The sequence below is a fragment of the Xiphophorus maculatus genome, chromosome 5, assembly GCF_002775205.1.
Source record: "Xiphophorus maculatus strain JP 163 A chromosome 5, X_maculatus-5.0-male, whole genome shotgun sequence".
In the NCBI taxonomy this organism is placed as follows: domain Eukaryota; kingdom Metazoa; phylum Chordata; class Actinopteri; order Cyprinodontiformes; family Poeciliidae; genus Xiphophorus; species Xiphophorus maculatus.
This window is the reverse complement of record NC_036447.1, coordinates 13,987,570-14,005,442: the sequence shown is the minus strand read 5'-3', so window position 1 is coordinate 14,005,442 and position 17,873 is coordinate 13,987,570. Positions and strand designations below refer to the sequence as shown.

Genomic DNA, 17,873 nt, shown 5'->3' with positions numbered 1-17,873 from the left:
AAAATTGTTGGTAAAATATCAATAACATTTGTATGGATTTGCTGCCCTCCAGTGGTTAAACACAACCATGAAATGTTGATCTTTTACACATGCAATTCAAAAAGCCTCAAATTTATTCATGAAGTTATGAATAAGTTGTCCCTATGGTCACTTAACGATAGTGATACCACCAAGTCAGAATCCGCCCTCACAAAATAATGTACTTTTTAAATCCTAATTATAATCATCATAAAGCAGACTGAGGACAGCGAAGCAGAATAATAAAACAGTTTTTATATTAAAAAGATTTATTTAGGCAACCCATTTAAAAACCAAACAAATTCAATGCATTATTGGACACCAGTGTTAATACATCTGTTGACCTTAACATATACAACAAGAACATACAGATGAGTTAACAGTACTGAATCGCATGTTTTAAAAAAAGCAATAAAAGCAAATATTTGGCAGCAAAGGGAAAACAAACCAAAACGTATCAAATGACTAAAACAAAGCTAAAACATCTCCTTTTCCCTGTTAGTTTGAAGTTTTTATGAAAATCCCTCTCTTTACAACACAGTAAAATCTATACGGTATAACTGTTCAGAGCTTCTGTCCAAAAAGAATAGTAAATTCTGCTGAAACCTCTGAATTTGATGCTGGTTACCGGTAAGCCTGACTTCATTCTTGTCATACTGTGTGCATTTCAGGAGCTTTTTTAAAGCAGCTTTTATGACATGGTGGTTAGATAATTGGTCAAGCTGAACTCTCTCCACCTCTCTGCAAGATGCAAAAAACATATTTAGTACTTATTTACGGAGTAGATAGAAAGAAATACATCGCCACATCACATGAAGATTTTTCTACTCACCATGGGCTTCATTTCCCGTCCCTCTCCCTCTGGCGACTTGTATTTACCCATTTTACTACTCTTCTCAATATGCTCCTGGTACAAAAAAAATAAAATTCTGTTAAACTCAATTTATGAGAATCAAGATCAGGGTCAACACCAATTTTCCAATTCAAAATTCCACACATATCCAGACTGAATGTTTAAGTTTTTATTATACTGTTATTTTAGCAAATCATGAAGCAACAACAATAAAGTGGTGAAGCTAAGTTTTAATTCATCTGTAAGGTAAACTGCCATTTCACTTGTACCTATCAAAGCAATAGATGGACATGATTTAGCTTCAGCTCCCAATGAGATCTGAAATGTTACGGAAAATTCACAATTGAATATCAGACCTTCAATGGAGAAATACAATTTTCTCAAGAGTCTAAAATTTATCAGTGAATTTTCATAAAATTTTCCCTTGGACTACCATGACTCATTGGGAGCTGAAGCTAAAACATGTTTAGCTACCGAACCATGGAATTATAATGACAATAACTCGCAGGCACTCAACAAGCCGCCTCACCATCAATTCCTTGTCCATGTAGTACGGTCGCCCAGAGCTGCCGTCATTGTGCTTTTTGTCCACAGCATAGCAGAGAAAGAGGACGTCGACCACGTTCTCAAACAGAGAGAGGAAGCAGTTGGCCACGAGGTAGGCAAACAGACAGGAGATGAGGAGAGGTAGCACCCAGACGGTGTAGTCCTGTTGGTAATTCAGAGCCAGGATGCCCGCAAAAGCTGTACAGGAGACTATTAGAACCTGACAAACAAGTTCTGATTAGAGGTTTCTCAACAGGGACAGAACAAATACACATTTTGCCCACTAGATGGAAACACAAGCTGTCAGTTCACATCATGTTTGAATTCAAAGTTAAACATCATTGTAGTGTCAAGTTAGCCTGGCTATCATCTTCCTACGCAATTCCTTTCGATTAAAATCCAAGAGAATCCAAGATTTCTCCCATTGACTTTGATTCCTCTGGTAGAATTTGTACCGGGCCAAACAGCGAACAGAAGAAGTTCTGAACGATGACATCGATTTTCTTCAAGTCAAAATGCATTTTCAATTTAAGTTTAGAATTGTAAACTATTTAAAATATAACACTGTGTTTTATATTTTTTACAACAACAAATGTGCCCTGACAATATAAACCCAGCTAGGTAAGGGAGAGTGTTTTCCCACCGAAGACTAAGCTCACTGAAGAAAAACAACAGGAAAATAACTGTAATGTAATTTATTCAAAAGAAATCTGTTAAATTGCTTTTTGTTAAGTCACAAGAGGCATACGAGTGTGGAAGCTTGTTTTAGGAGAATTTAGGTTTTACCTTGGTTAAATACATTTTAGGGAGAGAAGAATTGAAACTGACCGTGGGATATTGTCAAACTGCATCCAAAATGTGCTATTAACAAAAATTGTCACAAAAAGAGAAAAGGAAAAAACAAATGTGTGATGCATCTTACCTTTCCCATAAAGAGGACAAAGTCCCCTACTGTGTTAATGACTGCCACTTGGGCCGCGTTCTCAAGCAAGAGTTTAAAAGCATCACAAACTGAAGAGCAGAAGTTGGTGCTGTTGATGGCTGTTGCAGTATAGGCATTCTGAAACAAGTCAACATTTGCTTTGTTAAATTGTACAAAAACAAAATGCTTTTAGTGAAATCTTGTATATTCTGTCCTCATATCCCTGTTGCTACTTACTTGATTTAGGAATGCCAAACACTTTTCAAGACAATACAGACAACAGACGCAGGCTTTCAACATGCAACGAGCGCAAGCATTTTCCTGGAAAATGAAAAAAAAAAATTATATATATAATAAAATCCTAGCTTGCAGATATGTATAAAAATGCACGTAATGTCAACTTGCACAATCTGGTTATAAAGGTTTATGGCTCACTTTTCCTTTGAGCTGGGTGTGGATGTACGTCAGGATGATACGAGGAATCTTAACCAGTGTGATGATGAAGGATCCCTTTGCCACAGTGCCCATGTGGTAGCGCAAGGTGTTAATTGAAGAGTAAACTACTGTAAATTGTGGTAAGTTATTCTTGTCCCTAAATTCAGTCACACATAAAAAGACAATGTAATAGAAATCATGTAGCATACAATTGTTCCAAAAATTATTCCAGAGTAGGTTCATGGGCAAAATCTGAAGTTATTTTGGTGTTTACAATGAACAAATAACACAAGAATGGCTTAAAAAGTAAAGAAACAAAATTGCAAAAATCATTTTCCAAATTTAATGTTAAGGCCAAATTTTAATATCAATTACAGTCTCAAAAGGAATTCAATCACCCTGAATAGAGCACACATTTACAAATCAGTTTTGCTTTAAAGTACATCTGATGTAACCAATCATGAGCTTCATTACTGCATCAAGTATCCTTGAGACAAGACACAAGAAACCTACACAGGTGATAGTAACATTTCACCTCATGTTAGAGAAATGGCCAAATCTTAGACCAACATCCAAAAGGGTCAGAGAAAAATTTTGCCTTGCAAAAACAAGAAAAAGAGCTATAAAAAATATAGCAACTACTCTGCATATTCCTAAACATAAAGTTGGGAGCATAGGCTGCAGAACAATGGCTACACCTTCAGGACGTGATGGAAGCATCACTTCCGACCAAAAACAAGAAACGCAAGAAAAGCTTCCATTGGTTCATAACAGCAGCAGTATGTCTAGAGGAGGAGGAATGAAGCATCTGCTGAAAAGAACATAATATCTACAGTAAAGCAAGGTGGTGACCGTGTGATCCTCTGGGGCTTTGACATTTCTTCCCCTAATAGCAGAGACATGCAGTATGCTGAAGACAAATTAGACAAATTTCTTCTCCAGAAATGTTATGATGGAACCTTTCAACCAAAAATGGACATTTGTAATCTTAGAAGTTTTTAGCCATTTAAGTAATTCTTTTTGGATGCGTTTATTGCAAACACCCTCTAGCTTGTATGTTTTGCCAATGAAGCTACTTTACACTGAGTGGTTAAATTTTTTTTTAGGTAAAGTTAAAATAAAATGGAAACACACGTCTTTTCCAACTATTATAGCACCTTGTGAAAAAATAAGTGCTGACTGCTCCAGCGATGGTCATCTGCTGGAAAGCCAGGATGAACTCACTGATCCAGATGAGACCAACAAGGTGATACCACACCATGTACTGAAGAGGCCCCTGCATCTGATACTCAACCACACCTGTGGAGTTGTTCTTTACAGGAGATCCTGGAGGACAAAACAAGCTATACAGTTGACAAGAACCAAGCAGTTTGTCTACTGGTAGATTTTCTTTCCCCTCAAAACGCCTGGAAAGTTTTTCCCTTTTAACATTAATTTCCTATCATGCGTCTTTGATTGTCTTCTTATCTTTGTCAGTCACTTGAAACTGTGGGACATGTTTGCTTTTTTTACATTAGTCAGAATACCTAGGAATTTTAGATTAGCAGCTCAAGACTTTCTGCTTCCATGAGTAATAAATGTAATGTAGCATACCACATATTCAAAACTGGAATGATGCAAAATGTATATTTTGCTTCCTAGTTGAGCAGTGAACGAACTCTATATAGTATTCTGGCTGCAAAGAGAACATTGTATTCAGAGAGTCAGCCTGGGGGTAGAAACCGTCTCTGCGGCAGCTGGTTTTTGCGCTCTGTAGCACCAACCTGAAGGTAAAAGTTTAAACAATTTGTGTTCAGAATGTGTGGGGTCTGCAGAGATACTAGCTGCTCTTTTCCTCTTTAAACCAATTGGAACAGTGACAAACATGGATAAGGACCTGAGAAGTTTACTGAAGCCATAAGTGACCTCTCAGGGGAATTGAAATTCTATAACCAATAGTTGTTATAAACATCATATTAAATGATACTGGGCATTTAAACTATTAGAACATTCCATAAAGGGACAGAAACCAACAAAATAATGATAAAGTTAGGTTTTAAAATTCAATAGGACAGAATACATATCTAAGCATTTTTTCACAAAAATGAAGAGATTCCAGTGGGTCGTGTGAACTGATTAATGATTTTTATGCTTGTGTTGAAACGTATTTACACTCTTAAACAGTACTAAAAACTGGTTTTGCATTTCAATATGTTGCTAGTTACAAAAATGTCATTTTTAAAATTGTAATTCATAATGTCCCTAAATGGTTAAGCTTTTGTTTATGACTATTTTTTGAAAATAAATTTAAGTTTAATTTATATTTGTTACAAATACCTAAATAGGTCAATACAGACATAAGATTTTTTTTTTGACCATGATACTGAAGTTTATGATTAAAAACCTTTTTTATCCTTCCGGCCCAAATGATAAGTGGAGTTTGCTAAATGCAACAATGATCAGAACAAAAACAGTTTGCTTTAGGTGTAAGGTTTTAATTTTTTTTACACCTTTTAATGTTGTTCGCTTTGGTTCGAAGGAGGATCTGTAATGCTTTGGGCCTAATTCTGTTCCACAGGTTCTTGTTAGACTGCATGGTATCAAAAAGTCTTGAGGCACCAGGATAACTTAAATAGAAAAAAAATTGGCAGACTCAGCAAGAAAACTAAAAACAGCTCATCTGATGTTTCAGTTGGATAATAATCCATGTGAAGAATGCTTCAGTAAACACAAAACCAACCTTTTATGCTTCTCTCAGTCCCAACATCCAAATCCTAAAGGCTACTTTCTAAAAGAGGTTTTGCTGCTCCAATAAAAGGTGAATTTATTTTAAAAGTTTTTTTGCACATCTTAACTGGGAGTGTCTGCCAGAATAAAAACAATCTTGTACAAATAAGCAATTATGAATGCAAAGAAAAGTATGCCCTTCAAATTCTCATTCACTGCAGTGATTTTGTTATTTTTCCCTGAGCAACGCTAAACAAACTTGTCTCCACTCGATAAAGTACATCTACTGTACATTTACTGTCACTAAAATTCATACTTCAAGGTGTTAATATAACGCAAATGGTCAATAATGAATGAAATATCTTCTCCATAAAACTAAAAATGCCCCAAAACACAAATAAGGCATAAATTTGACTCATCAGCTTTTCTGTGTTTGTCTTTTGTTTTCATTCTGACTATTTCCCAGCAGAAAGGAGAAGTGGGAGATGAATTGAGAAAGCCCTTTGACCTTGTTCTCCACATCATGAGACTGCCACAGGATTCCAGATGTGGGAGTTCAGCCATGACACAAAAGCCCAACTAAATGCCACACACTTAATAGTCTGTTTGTTTGGGAATGGTATCAAAGACCATCAGAATTTGAAGAAATGACTTACAGAGGAACATTCAAAAATGTAAATACTTTAAGTGGAAATAATGTGTGTTTTAGCTGACCTGACGTCCCGAGGAAGAGAAGCACAGCTATCCAGTAAACCCAGAACATCATGAGGCTGAGAAAGGTCCAGAAGGGATGCAGGAACAGCATGGGGAGGCTGGTGAACACTTTACCTGTCACATGGAACAGGCTGATGGTGAGAGACACATGCTTCCTCAAGAAAAACATCAGCAGCAGCAGCACTACCTGCAAGATTAAACACAGGGTTTTCCTTATACTTTTCTAGAATGGATCAGGTGGCTAACAATGTGCACAACATGAAAGTTTTCACAATATCATTACAAAAATCAATGCATTTTAGTATTTAGTGTGACCCTGACTATAATTACGTATTTTTTCTACAAAAAAAAAAAAAAAAAGTCTACCAATTGTGGAAATACATACGGTGAAAATAGTAGCACCAATAGCGTAAACAAGCAAAGCTTTGTCGTTGTCTCCAGCCACTTCTTTCCATAATATACTTGTGCTGTTATTGCTGAGGGCATATTTTTGGTCCGCGTACAACCACCAGAGGATACCTGTCCCACCTGAAAAAGATCAAAAACTTACAAAGTTTGAGCTGGAAAATAAAGATCATGAGTAGAAGGTAAAACAACATGTACTGCAGCATTTTGTGAGTAATTTTAATTGAGAGTAGCAGAATGGAACAAATTACCTACAGAGCCGATGATTACCAGAATTGTGAGAATTACAACCAGGACTTTAGAGATGTAACGAATAACAAGCGTCATGATCAGCGACAAAACTGGATAAAGGAGAGAAAACGTAGAACACACCATGAACTCATAAAAAGGGTATTTTCTTTGTGGTAGATAAAACATGGTTGCAATGTTACAGTTCAAGTCAGATGTTTAAATAGGTTGATCATTTGTATGACTATTTTAGTTTTGTGCTTTTAGTGTGGAACCACAGAACTAAGAAAAATACAAATTGCTGCTGCCCACATTGGAAACCCCAATGTCCTTTGGAGAAAAGCTTAGATGTCTGGGATGGGCCAGACATCAACAACATCGACGATTTCTGGAATCTGATTAAAATCAACAAATTCCTTTTTTTTTTTTTTTTTTTGTTACCCCTCCAGGGGTTCTTTTGTGGGCTCTAGTGTCCCTTATATGATAGTAGGCTGACAGGAAACAGGGAAGGAGAGGGGGGAAGACATGCGGTAAATGTCGTCGGGTCCGGGAGTCGAACCCGCGACGGGTCGCGCTATCCCCTACGCCACCACGGCACGCCCAAAATCAACAAATTCAGGCTCCTCCTATCTTATCTGCAATAAATGCTAATTTGTTCACCCCAAATAAACTTGAAAAAATCTGTCTGTTGTGTATACCTTTCAAAAACCAAAGTTAAAGTCCTTTGTTACAAGCCCATGCCCATGATGAATGCGTCTATTGTCGGGCAAATAACCTGAATTACCTTGAAAAAACAGCAGCGGTCTCAAACTCATTTTCGTTATGTGCCACATCAAGATAACAAATGTCCCCAAAGGGCCAGTTGTGTCCCCATAGAGCCTAGAGGGCCACATAAAAAGTTATGGAGGGTTGAATTTGGCCCCTGGACCTTGAGTTTGACATATACTTTAGTCAATGACAAACGTCCCTCTAAAAAAAGAAACAAAATGTTGTCATGCGACAATTTCTCTCTTGAAAAACAAACCAGACGAATCAAATAAAAAGATAAAAATGGACAAAGATTTGCCCCATCGTCCCTGCTGTACCAGCAGAAGAACTCAAAGCAGATATTAAATGACTGCCTGTAGTCATTTAAAAAGAAAAACATTTTTAAAAACCCAAACTATATAGATGTAAAATAATATCTATATAGTTATTATTATTATAGATCTATAATATCTATTATAGATAGTTAATCCTGTATACAGGACTAACTATAAAGGATCCAAAGTCTGTAACCACTCAGACACTTCCTGTTTTTCCTTTATGCACCGAAAACAGTTTCCCTGAAAACTATTTCCTTCCTGCTAAAATCCCAACAAGCAACTAGAGCTGAGCAGTGGGACAGCAGCAAACCAAACCTCACAAGCATGTTTCACTTCAATAACCAATGAAACGTTCCACTACATATGATGGATGTTACAGATAAAGTTTTATACCAAAAGCCAGAACACAAAGACCCATGATGATTTCTTTGCTGGTGATCACTCCTGCAATGACACGCCGCAGCACAGTGTTGTCACCAACAAATGTGATGAAAGCCTGGGCGAATTCAGCATAGCAGCTGATGTCCATAGGGATACAGCGGTGGAAGACGGGAACAGCTTTACTGAGAACAAGGAGGAGAAAAACATTATTTGAAAACAAAAGTAATGGAGACAATAATTTTACTTGTTATTTTTAATTCATCAAGCAATCATTTTATTATGGCCACTTAAAGCCCTAACTGGACAGCCAGATTGATCCAGTGAGAGGAAATTTATGATTAAAATTGACTTGAATCTCAGTTTCTATCTTGAAAGTCCAATATTAATATCAAAAGTATTCACAATGAACGTTTCCATTGTTTTTGTAACAGGTCAACCCCATATTTGTATATAGATGACCCTGCAATAGTATTCACACCTCTTAAATATTTCCTCATTTCATCATGTTTCGACCTCAAACTTCACAGCATTTACTTAGATTTTATGTGGCAGACCGACCCACTGACACAACTGAATCAGTTGCGCTAGAGCAGGGTCACATCTAAAACACGGCAGTGGACCTTGAGGACCTGGGTTGGAAACCCCTACGTCATAGAACATTAGTAAACAAACAGCATCTTAAATATCTAAGGAACACAGCCAGGGATGGCAAATTTTGAAGAAATGTTAAAAAGGGACAGGTTATGGCAAACCACCCAACACTAGTTTGTGATGTTCTATGACTATGATGTCAATTACATATACTCACGTTTGTTGGTGTAACGCAACATAAACGTAGAGTTCACTGGGTATGAATGCTTTTGTAAGCTACTGAATGTAGTGTAAAAAAGAAAAACATTTTTAAAAACCCAAAGCATGGAAATGACTCACCTTTGTGGAACAGGAAGTTTTGGACATTTTAAGAATCTTTCATTGCTGCTCTCATATCTTGTTGGAGTAAGCTCATAGGAGCAGAGATTAGACCCTAACAACAGAAAAAAACAAGTAAATGATTCAAAAGAAAGATAGTAATGATAAGAAAAAGTGTCTACAGATTATTTAGACCTCCATGTTGAGGAAATTTCCAGAGATGTCCAGAAACATCATTAAAAAGTCTATATGACCCAAACAATCAGCTGTAGGGCTGGGCATTAAATCAATAATGATGGACATATGATCAATATCAACAGAAAATACATCCAATAGTATATTCAATCATTTCATTGAATGCTCATTAAGAATCACAAGTGATTCTGGGGGGATGTAGGCAGAGGAAAGACCTAATCGCTCAACTTTTCATGGCCAGCTAAGCAAGGTGAGTGGCATCAGCTAACTCACTCACTCACTGGTTACCTAGCAACAACCTGTTACAGTTCCTGGTTCCTGTCTCATAAATGCTTCAAAATGAACCAAAGTGTGGAGTGAAAAAAGAATCTGAGATTACGAAGAAACTGTGGATGATACAGGAAAGCTAAAATCTCCAGTATTTTAGATATTTAAGACAAAAAACTAATTAATAATTGATATGAACACTCTTTGTGATACGTTTTTCAGCTATATTGCCCACCCCTGAGAACCAATGTTCCCAAAACAGAAAAGGAAAAAATGACCTGTCCTTAGTAGCAATGTTGTTGATGAATACAACAAATGTGTACCACCACCAGACCTTAGACATTTAACCTTAGATATTTAACTTGAGATATTTCCACTTCTGATAATTTACTCACCATTACTGAGCGCAAACTCTTTCAACTCTCTGTATGTATTCAGTTCTGTGGCTGGACATTTGGAGACACACAAGGCGATGGACTTGATTTTTCTGTTGATTACGTCAAATTTGCAAGGCTCTAGAAAGAAAACGTACCTAAAAAATAAAACAAGAAAAAGAAACAAAATTGTATTTTAATTTTAAAACAGCTCACAATCGAAACATCTGAGAATGTGAAACAAAAAAGACAATTTTCTGTGATGAAAATTCATTTTGTGGTTGCCATGTTAACGAGGGCACAAACTTAAAGATGTTGACCTTCGCTACCCCATCAGACAGACTCTGCTTTGTTTTTTTTTTCTCTCCAAAGCCTCCACGGGCAATCAGCCCATCAATAAAGCATCGCCCTTTGTTTCCCTGAAGCTAGGCCTTCAGACAGTGGGCTGGTGGTAACCTCCAGCCCCAAATATTCTACAGAATAGAAATTTCCTTTATTGCCCCACGGTGGAGACAGTCGTGTAAGAAAAACTCAGAACTGAGAAACGGCTGCCAGCTTATGCAGCTCTGGAAGTCAAGAAAAAAAAAGAAATATTAAAAATATGACACAAATCAAGAATTTCTTGTTCTCAACTATATGAAATGACTCTGGTACCTAGATTGAGACATAGAATAGCTGAGATCGAATGATTAAAATGAAGACGTATTTACTTTTTCTCAGTCATGTCAGCGCCGCTGAGTGGTACTCCGTCAATCTTCTTGTTGGTGTTATTCCGGCCACATGTGTTGCCGTAACTATCATATCCAGAGACGAGGCGGGAGGCACCTCCTGTGGCGATGGCAAAGCCACAAATTAAGGCCTGCAGACACAGATGTCAGAAGAGGACATGGACAGTTAACAGAATACTATTAAGGCACTTGTTAGGGTCCAACGCTGAACTGCAAGGCAGAAGGAAAACGATGCTGAGAATTTTATATAATTATGAAGAGTCTTCACCCGAGTACATCCTGTTTTTATATGAATGTTGGTGCATGGCCAGTTCTGCATTACTAGCAATATCTGCTAGTAATGACAGGATTTTATAGTCACGTAGGGTAAAAACAATGTGTTTTGACTAGGCCTGTTGTTTGACTAGCACTTATTAAGATTTTTATACATTGACACTCTCTTGCTTGCCAGAAGCATTACCTTGGTGCTATTCAATCTGAAACTAAGTCCTGCTGTAAGTCAGCATTTCCAGTTATTTAAGATACATTTTTTAAACAGTGTAGCGAGTGTATGTGTTTCTTCCTTTACTCTGACACCACTAAAGATTTTTAAGCATAAGGAAAGAAAAAACAGCACAAACAGAGCTGTTCTGAGAACACAACTAAATGATAAAGTGATAAAATTGGCGAGAACTTTAAAACAGGGTGAGATTGTAAAGCAATATCTTAATGCACAACTCACAGAGCGATGCACGACACATCACATGAAAAGCCTGATCGTCCATCTAAACTCACAGGCGGGGCAAACAGACAGTGAGTCAAACAAATAGGAAAGGGAAACTTTGGAGGAGCTGCAGAGATCCACTGCTTAGGTGGATGAATTTGTCAATATGAGAGCAATGAGTCATGCTTTGCACAAATTGGTCTTTTTCATTGACGCAATAGCTTTAGGAAGACCAGTAGGCAATTTGCTACAAGAAATTCAGGGGCAATGCTAACGTGTTGAAGACAGTGCTCAGATTGGATGAGATGACAAATTAACTTTATGGACTAAATACAAAACGTCACATCTAGAGTTAGATAGAGCGCAACAGAGTGTCAGGTGGAGGTTGAGCTTATATTCACATATTCATTTGTTAAAATGGGATAATCCACACAGCTTTGAAAATTAATCTTCACAGACACTCTACACCCGCCCGAGCTCTTCAAATTTCACAAAAAAGAATGAGCAACAATTCTATAGAGTACCTCATGGTGTGGGGGAGGGACACTCAACTCTGTTCAGATTTTTTTATTTGCAAAAATGTTGAAACGAATCATTTTGTGAATCAAAGTGCATTTAGCAGAGAACGAGGCAGGTTGTCAAAAAATGGACAAAAAATAATAATAATAAATTGACTTCTGATCCTCTGCTTGTGCTCCACTGGCTGCTGTAGTAATTTGAAAAAGTTCTAACAATTGCTCCTACTATGGTAACTACACTTTTAGGGTATGCACACTGAGTATTGTGGGATTAATACAACGATGGAAAGATGACAGTTTTGCTGCAAATGATTTGTTTGCAAGATGCTATTTTTGTTCTGTTTTATGGGGAGGCTGTAATTTAGCTTAATGATTCTGATTGTTAAGGGTAGAAATGGCTCAGTTATTGACATCAAGGTAATATGTGGCTTCACATACACACAGATTTAAAAGTTATCTGTCAGTTATGTCTTGATCAAGTTTTCTATTGCTTGCATGCATGTGCAGTCATGCAACCTGTTTGCAACTCAGAACAAATACTACACTTCTTTTATGGGACTACTGCATTTTTATCCCATCCCAAAAATTTGATGATTTAATGCAATTTGATTTGTTACGGGACATCAGAAGGAGGGGCTCGACCAGGGCAGCAAGAACTGCCACTGGGTAAAATGTTACAATTTACGGTGTCACTTGGCAAATCAGATACAATATCTGATCTATCTATTCAATATAAATCACTGTGAAAACCACTACAGTTAAGCATTACTAGATGTTTTCACTTAGAAAATTTAAGAAGGAACAATATCAGTAAAGTCAAGTATCTTTCTAAACTTTTAATCTACACTTTCCAGGAAAATGATAACGGTGATCCATGCATTTAATACTGAAGGTTTATCACTCACAGCACAACCAGTTTAACAACATTTGCTAAGTTCAGTTGTAAAAGTGTGTGTAAAGGTTGATTCTTTGGAACAACGCAGGAATATGAGATCTAGCGTGCAAAAGTTGATTAACTGGTCCTACAAGGCAAAATACCAAATTCTTGATAATCGAATTCAACAGGTAAGCTGTGAACAAAAGCAATCATTATTGTCATCATCATGCAGACGTACCATGCCAATGCAAAACAGTGAGAATATGATGAGCCATGGTATATCCGTGTATCTGCGGTTCTCCGTCGGTTTCCAGTCCCGTTCACCCTGCCAAGGCATGAGAGACAGACAGGAGCGGTTATTCTTTTGGAGCCTGTTTTTGTTGTGAGCGCCTCTCTGTGTGCAGCTCCCCTCAGCCGGTAAACAACCAACTACTGAGGAGTTGAAGACAAAGAGTTGCCACAGTTGGTGCTGCTGCTGAAAAAGATGTCACATTGCAATGCCCTCGAAAGGCGCTGTGAAGAGAACCAGCCATTAACCTCCAGCACATGAACTGCAACTCACCTCTGTGCTACTACAACATCCCATTGTGTTACAGTAAAAATAAAACTTTGCGTCTCTCCGTCACAACTTTTCGATTCTCGTTTTTCTCTCCTTTTCATAAGTTATCCGGAAAAGACAAAACACACACACACACACACACCCGCGCAAACATACACACACATTCGTTGCTAGCTCGTTTGGTTCATCGAAATTCTCCCGTTAGAGGCACTCCCTACAGCTTCAGGTAAACACGGAAGAAGACCAATTATACACCCCTCCACCCTCCACACCCTACCAGTGAAAATATGCGTGCTTGTTTCAAGGACTGTAGGAAATAACACACTGCACAAACACATACGATCTCTCTTTTTTTGCAAAGAAAACTATTTTATGTGTTTCAAACTGCCATGGCTATGTGCAATTGTTATTTTTTTTTTATTTCTGTTGCTAAGCTATGGCATTCTGCTTTTAATTTGGCCCTCTAAGCTTTTTCCCTTTGCAGTGTTGTTTTGTTTTTACATTTTCAGTAATAATAATAATAATTAATAATAATAATAATAATAATAATAATAATAATAATAATAATAATAATAATAATAATAATAATAACAACAGCCAAGATATACTTTTGTTACTTCCAAGGTTGACTTGACAAATTACGCGCTTCTTTAAATGCATCACAACCAAGGGCATGCATAGCGTCCGTGTGGAGTTTGGCGCCACTTGCTGGAGAAAAGACGTCATTGCTCAATGTGACCACGCCAAGGAAGGGAGGGGCTTAGTGCCTATCTCGGTCTCGCGGTCATTGGGCGAGAGGCAGGTGTGGGAAGTTTTCCATGACAGGTTGTCAGTGCTTAAAATATCTAAGTATTAGACAATCATTGACGAAACAAATTGACTTAAATGATGTAGTGATAATAAAGTGTAGTCCGTTTTTGGAACGTTTGTTGTACCTCCTATATTTATACGGGACCGAGTTTCTGTAGGACTTTATGAATGAGCTCAGATTAGGACAAGAAAGCAGATTAATCAAACTTCCTGCCACTGGTGAGTGATGACCAGATTTATGTATTTGAAGCCCTTTTTTCTCTGAATTATATATACTACATGACTTATATATTGCAATATTTTTGCAAAAGTATTTATTTTCCTTGAACATTTTCACATTGTGTCAGGTCACAATCAAAAACTTGTGTATTTTATTTGGATGTCATGTGAGCATTTAACACTAATGAGCATTGGTGAGTATTTCACACCGATAAATTTGCACAGAATGTAAAAACGTAAATGAGGCTGAATATAAAGACATAGACAGTGTTATATTTATTTTCTTACGTTTCACTCTTAAGCAGTACATTTGTATCCCAGTTAAGGACATTGAAGTTTGTTGTTGTAACATGATTAAATGTACAAAAACTTAAGTAACATGACTGCTTTTAAAAGCCACAGTAAATGCAAAGTTGGCTTTCTTTTGGATTTTATAAGTGGAGACAAATCTCTTGGAGCGGGAATGCAATACAGCTGTCACTCTGTAGAAGTTCAGATAATGTGTCACCTCCATGCTTATCAACTCTAAATTGAAACTTATGATAATATATTTTTTTTACACAGATGTACTTCTGACAGTATGAATAAGCAACCATGCAGATGTTCTGTTAGGTCAATTTGTTACTGAAGTGCAACTGAACATGTTCTGATACAACTGCCAAGAGATCTATCTCCTTCATCATATGATGAAGCAGCTCATTGCATCTCATATCCTGAATCTTGCCTGTAAATGCTTCCTGCCGATGCTGCTTTGGCAACTGTATCTAAGGACAACAGGGCTTTCTGGATCCCTACTGGAGGAGTCGTTGCCGGTGCAGCATATGTTCAGCAGCATTCTTGGTGAAGAGGTGTAGTGCGTCACTGTCTTGGCCTGCCCGGGGTCTGGGCCGAGTCATTCGTCATATCGAGCGCAACACAAGGATAAATATTATCTTTGCCTTTCCTCGGATACCTTCGCGACTCATGATGTAAGCAGTGTGCAGCCCTGGAGGATGTGATGAATTCCATCCTGGCAGTCTCATGCACCAAACAGCTAAAACATCAGTACTGCTTATTGTACTATTGGTCTTGCAGATAGGACTGTAACTGAAACTTGTCACTTGTAGACTATTTCTGATTTCAAATTTTCTTAGAGATATCTTTAAATCACTTGCCTGAGTCATAAACTACTACAATCTTCCTTCATAAAGGCTCACATGACTCTTTATATTTCACAATGATGTCCACTTTCACCTCAGTGTCAGGAGGTGAGAGCCCACAAAACGACGGTTTAACAAACCTTTAAAAATCTTACCAATGATGTTCTAATCCTGTGCACCTTATTTACTACGCCTGTGACAATGAACTTTATGAAGGTTTTTTTTTTTCTCCAATTGATATTTTTCCCCTTCTGTTCAAAGCCTGTTTATCAGCTTAAGGCTCCTTTTTTGGTTTATCAAACATCTTAACATTCATGTCTGGATAACACTCACAACTCCTATTATTTTAGCTGCAGCTTTAGCAGAGACCACAAAGTACATGCCTTAATTGAACTTTCAGAGCTCAAAACAACAGGTTCTCCTTTTCAGCTCCATATTTGGGTGCTCAGTAGACTCCAATTTGCGTTTGAATCTAAATGTCCTTGTTTAAGCTTATCTGAACTGTAGTCTCTTATGGTGAAGTTGTGCTGCTTTCTTGTTGCATGCAGAAAGTATTTGTTAGATAAATTGTTGGTATGGCTATGACTGATGTAGAACTGGACCACGGTTTGCGCTGTGTGGCTGCTTCCTAGGCCAGGTCTCCCTTAAAAAAAGAGACAGCAGATCTCAATGGATCCTTCTGAGTAAATAAAGGTATGAATTAAAAGATATTCAATTAGTTTGAACCCAGAATCTTGCCTGTAAATACTTCCTGCTGATGCTGGAAGTATTTAGCCAGTTGCAACTTTTAATAAAACATTTTTGTAACATTATCGGATATTACATGTTTTCTCAATTTAATGAGTTATTTTCTGATAGTTTTGTGTTTTCTCTCATATTGATATGTTAAAAATGAATATGTTTCTAATTAGGGATGAGCTTGTTTTCGATGTCAAGAAAAACAACGATTTTTGAAAGCTACAATTTTAAAACTGATACAGTTTTCCAACATCCGTCTGTTAAGCAACTGACTGCAGGCTAGCAACCAGAGCTAATAGGCTGATAGACTACTGATTACTATCAGATTTTCGGCATTAGGAAACACAATTATATTTTTTATTTCCTGGTTCAAAATCAGAAAAGTCTTCAGTTATAATATAGATTTAGACATCTTGCTATGACATGGCAGATAAAGTACTATGGATCTGCTCTGGTGGGCATTTTGTGCTTATGTTTTTCTACAGCTTATGTAAAAAATTTTAAATGACAATAAATAGATGTTTAAGATAACATCATTGAAACTGCAGTGATCAATGTTATATTTACAACAGGAATAATTGTTTCCTGCTGTTATTGTTCTTATTTTCTTGTTCAAATAAGAGCAAGTCACACATTTTAGTTTTAAATATTTAGCATTTAAATCTTTACTAAAAGTTATCATTAAAGTTAAATTTTGAGTTAAATTATACTGACCCATTTGGTCATGAGTTTTTTTAATTACAAGAGCGTACAAGCTGTAATTGTTGTATGAATCCCCATAGACGAATACAAGACAGACATTATAAACATACACCTCACTCAAAAAAATTCAGTCTGCTGTTGCTGCTTATTTCTGTAAAATGATTATATTATTAAACCTGCTGTGGTCTTAATAACATATACTGGTATTTCCTGTTCCCACAGTAACTGACTAAGTAGGACCCATGATCAGTCCAAGGCCCACTCTGTCTCTCACGATGACTACTTGTGGTTAGACTCACACAAGGAAAACGCAGTTAAATCCCCAGATGATTAAAGACATTTTTAATCTTTTGTTTAAGACTTCTTTCTCCATGTTCCAAACTTGCATCATCCACACTAGGATGTTACATCTAACATTATATTGCAGCTGTTTGAGTTCCCACCCAGACCTCAAAGATAGTTATTAACCAACGTGACTCTGGGCTTCTTGAAAAGAGCCTGGTAACCACAGGGCAAAGCGAGTGACAGGAAAGGAATCTTGGTGTGGTTTGTTGATGTTATTTTTGGAGCCTCAAAATGAGAATCTAGTGTTTTGTTTTTGTTTTCTTTGCAGTCCAAATGACCCAGAGGATTTTTTTTTTCTTTTTTGGGGGGGTTGGTATTTCCAGAGCTGCTTTTCATGTACATTTTTAAAAAGTGTGGGTTTTTTTTTTAGCTTTTTAGGGAAGGCTTAAAAAAAGTTGCTATGAAATCGACTCAAAGCAGTCTTTGTATTTTCAAGGACTTAAAATGACTCAGTTATGGGAGGGAAAATATATTTTTTCTGTTTTCTTCTGTGCAAA

General features: G+C 37.1%; 1 protein-coding gene across 1 annotated transcript; it reads right to left on the bottom strand.

Annotated features, from left to right (window-relative positions):
• Positions 1-504: 504 nt before the first annotated feature.
• On the bottom strand, positions 505-13,682 carry LOC102217388 (choline transporter-like protein 1). The gene is made up of 16 exons (XM_005815160.3): positions 13,427-13,682; positions 13,103-13,189; positions 10,749-10,897; positions 10,060-10,196; positions 9,224-9,317; positions 8,306-8,475; positions 6,851-6,940; positions 6,580-6,722; positions 6,195-6,381; positions 3,932-4,100; positions 2,775-2,931; positions 2,577-2,660; positions 2,340-2,477; positions 1,401-1,637; positions 851-925; positions 505-759 (listed from the first exon to the last, which is right to left on the bottom strand). The coding sequence occupies exons 1-16, from the start codon at positions 13,448-13,450 to the stop codon at positions 736-738; spliced, it is 1,965 nt and encodes a 654-aa protein (XP_005815217.1). The 5' UTR covers positions 13,451-13,682; the 3' UTR covers positions 505-735.
• Between the last annotated feature and the right edge of the window lie 4,191 nt (positions 13,683-17,873).